The 13,441-nt window shown below is 36.7% G+C and overlaps 2 protein-coding genes across 3 annotated transcripts; both read left to right on the top strand.

Moving 5' to 3' along the window:
• Positions 1-5,804: 5,804 nt before the first annotated feature.
• Positions 5,805-10,132, top strand: LOC140821699 (FT-interacting protein 7-like). Its single transcript, XM_073182256.1, is given in 3 exon segments — positions 5,805-6,199; positions 6,691-7,227; positions 7,230-10,132. Coding segments are annotated over 2 exon segments (3,000 nt in total). The 5' UTR covers positions 5,805-6,199; positions 6,691-6,747; the 3' UTR covers positions 9,750-10,132.
• Positions 10,133-10,695: 563 nt separating this feature from the next.
• On the top strand, positions 10,696-12,599 carry LOC140821844 (uncharacterized). 2 transcript variants are annotated; one of them, XM_073182485.1, is made up of 2 exons: positions 10,696-11,031; positions 12,195-12,599. In XM_073182485.1, the coding sequence occupies exons 1-2, from the start codon at positions 10,803-10,805 to the stop codon at positions 12,434-12,436; spliced, it is 471 nt and encodes a 156-aa protein (XP_073038586.1). In that variant the 5' UTR covers positions 10,696-10,802; the 3' UTR covers positions 12,437-12,599. The 2 variants fall into 2 exon arrangements, with proteins under 2 accessions (XP_073038586.1, XP_073038587.1); XM_073182486.1 differs by having other exon boundaries at positions 10,697-11,031; positions 12,216-12,599.
• Positions 12,600-13,441: the final 842 nt, after the last annotated feature.

The following is a 13,441-nucleotide window of genomic DNA, read 5'->3' as shown; positions in this document are numbered from 1 at the left end:
TATCGCAGTCCCCTCTTCGAATTGAGCGTGGCAGCACGAGTGGGAAGCAAGATTTGCTGAAAGCCCGCAAGAAGCCCTTCAAGAAGTTAGGGGGTGATTCCTCGAGTTCCAGTAGTTCTAGTCCGAGATATACTGGAGTGTATTGCAGGAGTTGCGGAGGGAGACATTCCACCGAGCAATGCCAGGGAGTGACTGGTAGATGTAATATTTGTGGACAGCCGGGACACTTTGCTAAAGTTTGTCCCCAGAAGCGTTCCCGAAGATTGTAAGGAACAGAGTTCAATTTAAAACACCGATCCAGAATTCACAACAGGTACTACTCTTTATGATTCTATTGCATATGTATTGATATATACTAAGGCATTTGTTAAGAATATCTTAGACTGAATTGCATGGAGATATGCTGTACCTGTTGGGTTTGTAAGTACTGTAGTATTGATGTCCTTGCTTGTAGAGGAAAGGTGGATATCAGATATTTCTGTATATATTGTATACTACAGTAGGATGAGAATGAAATAGAGATAGATTATGATGTACTTGTGGTTCCTGATTTGGACGCATTGTTGATATGTATATGCTGAACAAGTACAGACATATTGTAGAAGTTTTCCAGGAATGGTAAGCGTCAGATCAGAGAGGACTGATCAGTGGAGATACCACGATAAGGATTCCAGATTTAGAATTCTTTTGATATCTGTATTGTATATGACTCGATTAATACAGAAAGGAGCAGATTGCATCCCTATGTATTCAGTAGACCTACTGAAATCGAGCCTATCAGTGACAGATATGTCAATGATGTATGAGTTGGCTGATGTTTGCCTAGATAAGATGTTAGATTTGCCTTATATCAGACAGATAGACTTCAGAAATTGAATTGAGATCAGGTATTGTTTGTATAGTAGATTTAGTACAGAATAGTATGGACTATACAGAATGATACAAAATGAATTGAAAGAATATTTGAAAGATCATATTAAATATTCTGAGACTAATGATTCTTGTATACAGAAATTATTCAGTAAGAATTCTGTTTGAAACAGATTGTATTCAGAATAGATGATATCTGATGTTAGTATACTGATTGATTTTGAGACAGTTGATATTGTGATTAGTGACTGATCAGATACCGATATCAGAAAGATCAGAAAGTCAGAAATGTCAGAATTGTCAGATATTGATATTATAGGAGTTAACAGAGTATCTGATATAATTGTGTTTTGAACTGCTTGAGAATGATTGCTTCTAGATCAGTATTTTATACAGATTGTATTGTTTGGGGAGCATATTATATTTGCAGATGATATATAGCAGTTGATCAGAATGGCATGAAGATCTAATTGATCTGTCAGAGAACTTACAATCCTATATATTTACTAGATTAGTATAGATTATTGTTATTCTGAATCAGTATTGATGCAGATTTTATGAACCGTTGAGAGTATTACAGTTCAGCTTGTATCAGAAATGAATTCGAGAATTCCAGCAGTTCAGAAACGTGATAAGAGTGGTCAGAACAGTATTTCGATAATCAGAGCAGAGTATCGGTCAGAGAAACTGATATGTGTTTTTGTGTTTTGTAATAGACTGATTGTGTTATGATATCAGAATGTGTCAGAATTGTACAGTAGAACTTGATATCGACAGACAGAGCCGAATACCAGGTAGGTATTTTCTTTTTAAATTATGTTATTAACTGATTTGTTTATATCAGTAGTTCGAAGTTGAAATCACAGATAATGTCAGAAATGCGCTGTAGTAACTTCAGTTATCATGTTTATGACTGAGAATGTATGATATTCGAACAGATAGATTGTGATATAAACAGATTAGATCAGTGATGGCAGAAATTGTGCAGACATGTTGGCAGAAATTGTACTGATAAGTCTGAGTTGCTAACAGAAGAAGATAGAAAGATAGAAATCAGAAGATTGGTTATAGAATATGTATATTTCTTAATAGAAATGGGAGTACATTTCTATGGTGTTCATAATGACATTACAGCCATTTTCTTTAAATTTTGATATGATATGATTATGATTGACAGATTTCTCAATCTATATCTATCAGTTTGTACCAGATTACGTACAAACAGAACTAGATGACATAGATCGATGTCAAAGAAATAATCAGATGGATTAGAATATTGAATTAGATGATATCAGATTCTGATTTTGATGGAGTGGTACTTGTGATAGACTATATCATAAGCTCCATTGTGCAGATTTATTACAGATTAGCAGGTAGTCAGAGAGATTGATAGATAGTCAGGGTGTAGTAATCAGATATCGACAGATATTAGTCGAACTATAGTGCTGGATGTTAGCACTAGTTATCCAGATAGTTCAGAATGAACAGATTCAAGAAACCAACGTCAGATGATGACGAGTGATAATTGAAGCTAAAGACTGTAGATGTCTTTGATAACAACAGATGGTACGGATATGTCATAAGCTATAGATTGGTATATACGGATGTTGTATAGCCAGTAATGCGAGATTGATTCTAGCAGAAAGAATTAGAGAAGTATTATGATATTATACTTAGATACTTCTTATTCCAGACTGGAATTAGAGATCTGAGTTTGATTTAAACTCTGTTATGCCTTTCTCTTGATATATCTAAATTGATTACTTGCGAGTTCGAGGACGAACTCAAATCTAAGAGGGGGAGAAATGTAATGCCCGAGAATTTAATTACCGTAATTTGAAATGAATTGAGTATGATTACCGTAATTGATAATTAATCCGGAATGATTTATTTAATTAACCGAGATGATTATAGACGGAACGGATCGGACCGGGAGAGTCGCGAAAAGAATTAAAATTATGTGTGCAAGAAAGGTCCCGCGCACATGCGCAGCATGTATTGGCGCACATGCGCGGAGATGGCAGAAGCAGCGGCGCATATGCGCGAAGAAGATGGCGCACATGCGCGGCAAGGCCAGAAGTATTGGCGCATATGCGCGAAGATGATGGCGCATATGCGCGGAAGGGACAGAATGGTTGGTGCATATGCGCGGAAAGATTGGCGCATATGCGCGAGAAGGAAATTGCTAGTTCGAAGGAACTGGCGCATATGCGCGACTTTGTGCGCGCATATGCGCGCAACGTGCAACACATGCATGGTGCCACTTGCCTTGCATGCGAGGAGGATATATATATATGTGTATACACAAGCAATTCTCCACCAGAATCAGAAATAAAGAGCCGAGGGAAAGCTTCAGCTTCTTCCGAGTGAGAATTGAGTGTTACGAGAAATCAGTCCATCTGTTTTCGAATCCGATTGCAGTATCGTGTTTCTAGCAACGCAGGCTACAACTGCACGTAAGTTTTGTTATGTTTGGAAAAGATTTGAATTTATGATATTTTCAGAATTGAGTATGAATCAGATATGATGTTTTTGCTACAGTAGACAGTATAGAATTGAAGTCAGATTAAAGAACAGACCGTTTCTGTAATTGTTATGATTTTTGAAAGATATTGACTGAGATTCGATATCAGATTTATGTTATCGTTGAGATTATGAGTTATATCAGTATTGATTATACGTTTCAGTATTATATTTGTGAAGTTCAGATTGACGGGGTTATTCAGATTTTATTGTTATGCCGTCGAAACATCAGTTGAGTTAGATTGATCAGATTCAGATATGATTTGATTAGATTGTGATATTATTGATATGACTCAGATTGTATCTTGTTTAGATATTGATCAGATTGTATACTGAATTGAGTATTGATCAGAACAGGTTGTATATTGAGTTATTCATTGATACTATGTATTCGACATTGTCTTTTCAGATTGAATATGGACAGATTTGAATACAGGTCTTCGTCATCGTCAGATCGGGACGACAAAGGTATAATACATGTGATATTCGGGAAGCATAACTCAGATTTGATTAATTTGAGTTTCCCAATAAAATCACATACTAGATTATTGTTTATATTGTTACCTGATTATGCTTTGATTATAGAATTGTATTCAAGCATGTAAGATAATTGTGATATTCAGTTATGAATATGATTATGCTTTGTTTACAGATTGTTATTCATTGCATTTAAGATAGGAAAGTCTTGACAGTCATTGTCAGACTTCTAGACGTTCGGTGTATCGTACATAGGAGCAGACATTGTCCTATTGTAGCACCACGATACAGCCATGGCCGAAGTCTAGGAATAAGACGTACAGTTACCACGATTGGTTGAGTAGGTAACAGCCATTGACGTCTTATTCATCACGGGATCCCTAGAGTTATAGTTGAGTCGAGTCTAGACATGATTTGACTAGAACAGCATGCGTTTATAGATGTGGTTTCATAGATTATAAAACCCATGTTTATTGCTTTCAGTATGATAGCATGTTTATATGAGTTGATTTGATAGCATGTTTATATGATTTGATTTGAATTGCATGGTTATCTGAATTGAGTTACATGCTTATTTTGAGTAGATTTCATAGATTATGAAATCTATTACTTTCGAATATGTTCATGATAGCATGTTTTATGATTTAGATTATTTATATACATGCTTACCATGTTTTATACTGGGATTTATTCTCACCGGAGTTATCCGGCTGTTGTCTTGTTTTGTATGTGTGCATGACAACAGGTGGGGCTGGATCAGGGTTGAGATGACGATGAGAGAAGACGAGTTAGCGTGGTGATTCCGGACTTGTAGATTTGGTTTATTACTTGAACTTAGTAACCGAACCTTAGACCGAGATTGTACAGTATTGTACTTTTCTACTGAATTGTAGTTGTTATAAAAAGATGTATATTATTTAGATTCCATTACCTTCCGCATTTACATTTTAAAAAGAAAAATTTTTAGACCCGGTTTATCAGAACTGATAATTAAATCCCAACGATGATTAAGAAGATGATTAGCGTCCGGGTCCCCACATGTTTGATACGTACATTATTAGAATTCATATCTTGTATGAAAAGTATTTTTGTAAAATCAACCTCGTCATAATCTTAAAATTAGGTGTGTCAATTTGGATGGGTCGAGTGGATTGTGTCAAGTTGAGCAATAGTATTATTCAAAAATTACTCAACCCGAACACGTGCGCACCCGAAAACTCTGAACCCGATTCAATCTGTATAACCTGATTTTGAATTTTTTAAAGAAAACTAAATAAAATTCAATAATAATAATAATATTTAAATTTAAACACATAATAACAAAATCTCCGCCATATATATGATTTCAATTTGAAAATCTAATCGTAGAAAATAAAGTATATTTACTAAATCAAATAAACAATTATTTAAAAATTTAAATAAATTGAAAATAAATATTAAATTATGAAAATTTATGATATAAATATATAATAAATATTTTTCAAACATACCATAAATAAAAATTAAGCAATATTTTATTAATATATATTTTTAAAAAAAATTAAAAATTTCAGGTCAACTCGGGTTGACCCGAACCCAACTCAACCCAACCCGATCATTTTTTTTGGGTCAGTTATCGGGTCCAATCTAATCTGATTTGAACCCGAAAACTCAAAACCCAAACCAGATTTTTTTCGGATTGAATGGTGTCGGATTGATGAGATCATGTATGATTTTGACAGACTACTTAAAATCTTAAGTTTATTATATTAGACAAATATTTTCATATTTAAAATCGAGAGTACATATACACACGCTTTTACATAATCCATCATCACATATTTTGAAATCTAAAATATTCAAAATATATTATGTTGTTCAATATATATATATATATTTATATATATATATATAACAGTAACAGGCGCGTTTTAATTCAACCAAACGTGAAGCACAGAAAGTAAACGCAAGAACGTGAACTAATCAAAGGTTGTTTGCATACTTTTCCACCTCTCCTTCGTATACAAATAGCTTCCTTTCATCTTCCTAGTGTCCTTCCTTGATTTTGCCTCTTTGGAAATTTATTTTTCTCATATTTTATAGTGTGCAAGTTTATGTATTTTACGTGTATAATTGATATAAAATTTGTGTGAAATTTCCATTAAACTTTCAGTTTCCCACGTCTTCATCACTCTTTCGTCTCCGTTTATTTTTCCGCCACTGACCCATTTGATTTTTATGATCAATATCTTGTTTTATATCACCAGTTTTTGTTCATTTTAGCAGTGCCTAAGTCACATAATCAAAGATTCCCATTAAGATTTCAGAGGCTGTGTAAACCTTGCGAAAGGTAACTTTTTTCCTTTGTTCTGTTTTTCCTTTTTTTTTTGGGTTGATGGAACAGTTTGATGTTATATGGTTTGTTCTTCTTTTTTGGTGTGTGTGGATAAAATTGAATTTAATCTTTTATGGTGTATTCATAATGTTTATTCTATTAAAGGGTTGGTCATAAAAATTTCAGATTTCTTGAACAACAGTCCTTTGCATGTAAACAGCGTGTCAAAGGACTTATTTTCATTTTGATTGATCAAGTGCTTTTTGTGGGTTGATCTTAAATTACAAGATAATTTTATGTTCAGCTATGTAATGTAGGAAGTAGAATTTAAATGAAATGTTATGCTTTAAAATTTAATATCAATATGTTACGTTCCTACTAAGTTGACTAATGCATACATGACTTCATGCTAGTTTTTCTCTGTGTTCCGCAGTTTTCAACTTCTTCTGATATATGTGCCATTGCTGTTTTCTAGATTTAAATTTGAACAACATCCTTTTTTGTAGGCTACTTATTTTGTGTAATCTGCTTTCATCAAGATCAAGATATTTGTGACTTAAGTCATGAACAATCTCAAGCTAGCCGTGGAAGTAGTTCGAGCCCACAATCTCATGCCCAAAGATGGGCAAGGTTCGTCCAATCCATTCGTGGAGCTTCACTTTGATGGTCAGAAATTTCGCACCACCGTCAAAGAAAAGGATCTCGACCCATATTGGAACGAAACGTTCTATTTTAATGTATCTAATCCAAATGATCTGCATAATCTCGCACTCGAGGCTTATGTATACAACAGCAACAAAACCAATAATTCCAGATCGTCTCTTGGAAAGGTTAGAATAACTGGTACATCCTTTGTTCCTTATTCTGATGCAGTCGTTTTTAACTACCCTCTAGAAAAAGGAAGCATTTTCTCGCGTGCTAAAGGGGAGCTTGGCATGAAAGTTTATATAACCGATAATACGTTTTTTAATAACTCGGTCCCTCCTCCTGAGATGGCTTCATCTTCTTATTCGAGTTTGCATTCTATCAATGAGGAACTTGCCTTCTCAAAAAGAGGAAGGATGCCGTCCCGGATTTATGGTCTAAACGCAAAAAGGGGACAAGACGCACTTTTTATGATCTTCCGAACTCAAACAACCAGCAGCAAATACCCCCTCCTGTACAAACAAATAGTGAAATGAGGTTTGAACCACAGGCACCTCAGATTGTTCGAATGTATTCGGGTTTATCCTCACAGCCTGCTGACTTTACACTGAAAGAAACGAGCCCTTTTCTTGGAGGAGGACAAGTTGTTGGGGGACGAGTCATACGTTCAGACAAGCAGCATAGTGTTTATGATCTAGTTGAGCCTATGCAATTCCTCTTTGTACGGGTCGTCAAGGCTCGCGACCTTCCTAGAATGGATCTCACTGGGAGTCTTGACCCTTATGTTGAAGTGAGGCTTGGAAACTACAAAGGAGTCACAAGGCACTTCGAGAAAAACCAGAATCCAGAGTGGAACACGGTGTTTACCTTTTCAAAAGATAGAATGCAGTCAACTGTTTTGGAAGTTGTGGTTAAAGATAAGAATTTGGTGAAAGATGATTTTGTTGGATTTATTCGAATTAATCTCCATGAGGTTCCCACGAGAGTTCCACCAGATAGTCCTTTGGCTCCAGAATGGTACCGTCTTGAAGATAAAAAAGGTGAGAAAATGAATGGAGAACTGATGCTTGCTGTTTGGATGGGCACGCAAGCTGATGAAGCCTTTCCTGATGCTTGGCATTCAGATGCAGCTAGTCCTGTGGATAGCTCAGGTCCTTCAACACACATCCGTGCAAAAGTCTACCACTCCCCTAGGTTGTGGTATGTACGGGTGAATGTGATTGAGGCACAAGACTTGGTTGTGTTCGAAAAAAATCATTTTCCAAATATTCAAGTTAAGGCACAGATTGGGAACCAAATCTACAAGACAAAGGCAGTCCAATCACAAACTATGAACGCTTTATGGAATGAAGAATTCATGTTTGTTGCTGCCGAACCCTTTGATGATCATTTGATCATTTCGGTCGAAGATCGTGTTGGTCCAAACAAAGATGAGGTTCTTGGCAGGACTTTTATTCCCCTTGCAACAGTTGATCGGCGTGCAGATGATCGAATGATTCACCCCCGTTGGTTTAACCTTCAGAAACCAAATTCAACTGAAATTGAGGAACCAAAAAGAGATAAATTTTCAAGTAAGATTCATCTTCGAATCTGCCTTGATGGAGGTTATCATGTTCTTGACGAATCTACACATCACAGTAGCGATCTCCGACCAACAGCAAAACAACTGTGGAAGCCACCAATTGGTATCTTAGAGCTAGGTATTCTGAATGCCGATGCCCTCACACCAATGAAAGTGAGAAGTGGGCGAGGTACATCTGATACTTATTGTGTTGCTAAGTATGGTCAGAAATGGGTTCGAACCAGGACAATTATTGACAGCTTAAATCCAAAGTACAACGAGCAGTACACTTGGGAAGTTTTTGATCCAGCCACTGTTATTACAATAGGCGTTTTTGACAATGCTCAAATGAGTGACAAGGACTCGAATGGTAATCGAGACATGAAAATTGGGAAAGTTAGGATTCGAATCTCGACCCTTGAAACTGACAGAGTTTACACTCATTCTTACCCCTTACTAGTACTCCACCCTTCTGGTATAAAGAAGATGGGAGAACTACACTTGGCAATCCGATTTTCATGCACGTCAATGGTAAACATGATGCGTTTGTATTCAAGACCCCTCTTGCCAAAAATGCACTATGTTAGGCCATTAAGCATGCTGCAGCTCGACATTCTACGTCTGCAAGCTGTCAATATAGTTGCGGCGCGGCTAAGTAGAGCTGAACCTCCTCTCAGAAAAGAAGTTATTGAATTCATGACTGATGCAAATGCACATCTGTGGAGCATGAGGCGTAGCAAGGCAAACTTTTTCCGCCTCATGTCGGTTTTTAACGGGCTTTTCGCTATGGGGAGATGGTTTAAAGAAGTTTGTGCGTGGAAGAACCCTATAACAACAGTTTTAGTGCAAGTTCTCTATGTGATGCTCATCTGCTTCCCTGAACTGATTCTTCCGACAATATTTCTCTACATGTTTCTCATCGGGCTCTGGAACTACCGGTACCGACCTAGATATCCTCCTCACATGAACACAAAACTATCATTCGCTGATGCAGTGCACCCCGATGAGCTTGATGAAGAATTCGACACATTCCCCACAACACGAGGCTCAGAGCTTGTAAGAGTGAGGTACGATCGGTTACGAAGTGTGGCGGGACGTATTCAAATGGTTGTGGGTGATATAGCCTCACAAGGGGAGAGGGTTCAAGCACTGGTAAGTTGGCGAGATCCACGAGCTACGGTAATATTCATGGCGTTCTGTATAGTGATCGCCATTGTTTTATATGCCGTGCCTTTCCAGTTGCTGGTCATCTTGGCTGGATTGTATACAATGAGGCATCCCAAGTTCCGTCACAAGTTGCCCCCACCTCCAGTGAACTTTTTCCGACGGCTTCCGGCCAGGACCGATAGCATGTTGTGAGTCAAACATCTTGTAGTTCTGGTTTTGCTTCTCCTTTCTGTTGTATCATGTATGGTTTGGTCATGTTGCTCAAAAGTGTATAAAAAATGTAATTCTGGGAACTGTACTTTTTTCTGCTTACCGGTGGCTAAAACGGGGCATAGATCATCAATAGCTTCATCACTGGGCTGGATTGGCAGAATCCGAGAAATGGACTGTGTTGCTGCCATTTTCTGGTTTGTATTGCAGGATAATTACTATGTATAATACAAATGCTACGCCGGTATGATATTATTGTTCGTTGTAAATTATATTTGTACATATTGTGGCTGAGGCAACAATTCTCGAGGTTTGCGTATTATGATATTGTTTCAAATTACAAAAATATAATGTAACTTTGTTCGCATTACTGATGCGACTTGAACGTTAACTCGAAAGTTATTTATCTCGAACATGGAAAAAACAAAAAATCGACTAAATCTACCCGAATAAATTAAGGAAATTATCATCAATCAGTGCCACATTTATTTACAACATTACATTGATATATACACAATGATTTGATGAAAGATTCACATTGAAAACATGATAATAGGCTAAACTACGCTGCTACATTTATGGTTAAAAGTTGATTTGCTCCATCAGAAACACCAAGCAACATATTTTATGAGCAAAATCCAAGATTTTTACAAACCATATGAATTAACTTTTTAATTTAAATTTTATAATATTTGCAATCCGATATGAGTTTGTCTAAAAAAATGGCATTTTGTTTTATATTCATATACCTACGTAAATAAATTATATGTGCTTAAAATGCTAAAATATAGTTAAGCTTAAGATGAAAAATATGACCTTTAGAAAATTCTTGCAAAACTTGTAAACTTGAGGGAGTTAACTGTAATAAATACCAGTTCAAATTATTATCAGATTACTCCCCAAACACCCACAAATTAAAACCAGAGCACTTCTTCATTCCAAAATTTCCCTTACCCCCTCATCTCCAAATACCAATCCCTTTCCTTTCACCCTCCAAGCGCACCGAAATTGAGAGGGAAAAGGTGCGAAGTTCAAATGTCGATACGAACACGAAACGACGACGAATCAGAGGTCCGAGAAGAGGAAGAAGACGAGGTGTTAAAGCTGGAGGAAGAAGTGGAGCGAATGGCGGAGAAGGTGCTGGACTGCAGAACCTCACTTCCCTATCAACTCACCTCAACTCTTGCTTCTCTTCTCTCATCTCAAAGACCCATTGTACCCGACCCGGAATTTGGGACGGATTCGGAAGTTGGGGTTAGCCAGGGTCAGTTATTTGATTTTGCTTCTGTGAGATTTTGGATCCGCTGTTAGGGTTTACCTTCTCTGCATGTTTTATTGCGGCATATGGGATTCGCTCTGTGAAAATCCAGAAAGATGAGAACTTTTTAATTTTTCTGCAAGGTCTTGAACCCATTTACCTTTTTTTTTTCTTCTCTAGTTTGTATTTTCCAGAATCGTGTGTAGGAAATGATTCCCATTTTATTTTTATCCATAGTTGAAGTGACCAAGGATTTGGGATATGCCCCATGATCCACTCTCAGTTGCATGTCATACACTCAAATAGTCTTGCATGGGAATTGAGGAACTATGTCACAAGTCGTGTTCTGCTTGGAAGAAACAAGCAAATGCGCTTGCTCCTTGGAAATGTGATAGTCTAGTTTTAGGGTCCTTTGATGGTCTATGTAAGCACAAAATACAATCTTCTGAGAAGGAGACTGCAAATTCCAATTTTTTATTCTCCATTACTTTGAGAAATTTGTTAGATGTTGATAACCAATGTTCTAAAAAAGAGTAGGCACCGACGCCTAGCGTGCTTAGGAGGTGCCTAGGCTCCAATAATTCCTATTCTAACTCAAAAATCTGGCATATTTTCTTTATCCGATATAAATTGATTGAAAAATATGCCAAATAATTTTTTAAAAATTCAAAAATTTCAAAATTATATATAATGCGAATCTAAAATGGGATGGTGGGCGACCCCCCTGTGCCTAGACGCCGCCTAGGCGGTCCTCGACGGCACCTTTTAAAACACTGTTGGTAACACACGTCGATTAATTCACGATTGTCTCATTTTGTGGTTATGATGTGAAATCACCTTTTGGTGCTGGCGGTTGACCAGCATCGAGTCTTGAAGTTTTGAGCAACTATTCATTTTCGTTTTGGTGTATGGCAATCAAGACTGCATTTTTTAGCATAGAAACTGAAAAATATGAATAGACTTTCCCTAGGCTAATTCCCTGGCCCCAACAAAGTGTGCCCCTTTGTGGTTGTACACTTGTATGTTCTCCTTTGTGGGGCATTTTCTGAATGTCAAGTAAACCTGCTTGTTTATTAATATTGATCATTCTGAATAATGTTATATTAATTGCATGGTTTCCATGTCATCATTTGGTCTAATTAACATAAGATGTCTTTTCTTTAATGCAGAAAAATTTGCCCTTTGTGCAGGTGTGGCGAGACCTGGCGAGTCAGGGAGCGTGACCTTGTTAATCAGAGAGGATCGGGGAGAAGAAGAGAAAATACAGCTTCTTAAGCAAAAGATTTCAACTAATGCCTCTAAAATGCAAACTGTCATACAGAGGATGAAAGAATATATGGCGAGGATCGATAAATTGGAGTCTCCCAACGACGTTATACATCCTGCCTTTAAAAGGAAAAGGACTATTTGAACTAGTATTATGCGTTTATTTCCTTTTCTTGGTGTCATCTTTATTTGTACACGATTTGTTGTGCTTGATACTCGAGCTGTGCATGTCAATCTGTATTAGATGAACTATTTGGGTGGGCGGATAAACATTTCTAAACTGCATAAATATGTACAGTGGTTGATTATGTACCATATGGTCCGAAAGGATGACTAGTCAGGCAAGAATTGAGATGAACATGTCAGGTACTTGCTTGGGAATTTGGAAGAGCGTATGGAGGAATGTATTCATTGATTACGAGTGTGGATTTTTTATTTGAGAAGCTGACAAAAGTTAGTCCTCGTGATTTATTTTGAGTTTTGAGTTTCCTGCACTTCCTATGTTTTGGATCTTTTGAATTTTTTGTCTATCAGAAATTTTGAATCTCAGTATCGTCCATATTTTTTAAAAGTTATCATTCCATCTAAAGCGCCAAGTAAATTAGGTTATTTCAAAGAACAAGAATACTGCAATTCGTACTTTGTACTTTTACAAAGCACGATAGGTATACTTGTATCAATACAATTTTCCACAATGTGTTGCAATGTATGAATGTACATAGATTGACCTATTATATGTACAGAAGAAACTCAAATAGCAAGAGATTTGCGGTTAATAACGTCATTCACGGAGATAAAACCTGGAACATAAGAACTCATCAAAACACAATCCACATGATAAATATCTCGAACATCCAACATGTCTTACCAACAGCCACAAGTCAACAGGGTGGTCGAGTCAAAAGAGTCGATAATCACAAACTAATGATTCAAATGACAATCGGACAAAACGGCTGAAAAGTCAATTCAATTATCTGCAAATCATATATCAAGCCCGTCAAGTTAGTTAGGACGTTATATATGCTAATCAGACGCTGCAAGATCGATCTGGAAGTCACAAATACATCAAACAGCTATATTTGAGCAATTCTGGTATTTTTATAATATATACTAACACTATTATCGTATTGGAACGATTCAGAACTCTTTA

This window comes from Primulina eburnea, unplaced genomic scaffold (genome assembly GCF_022965805.1).
Source record: "Primulina eburnea isolate SZY01 unplaced genomic scaffold, ASM2296580v1 ctg739_ERROPOS11973397, whole genome shotgun sequence".
Taxonomy (NCBI): domain Eukaryota; kingdom Viridiplantae; phylum Streptophyta; class Magnoliopsida; order Lamiales; family Gesneriaceae; genus Primulina; species Primulina eburnea.
This window is presented reverse-complemented; position numbering and strand designations above follow the sequence as displayed.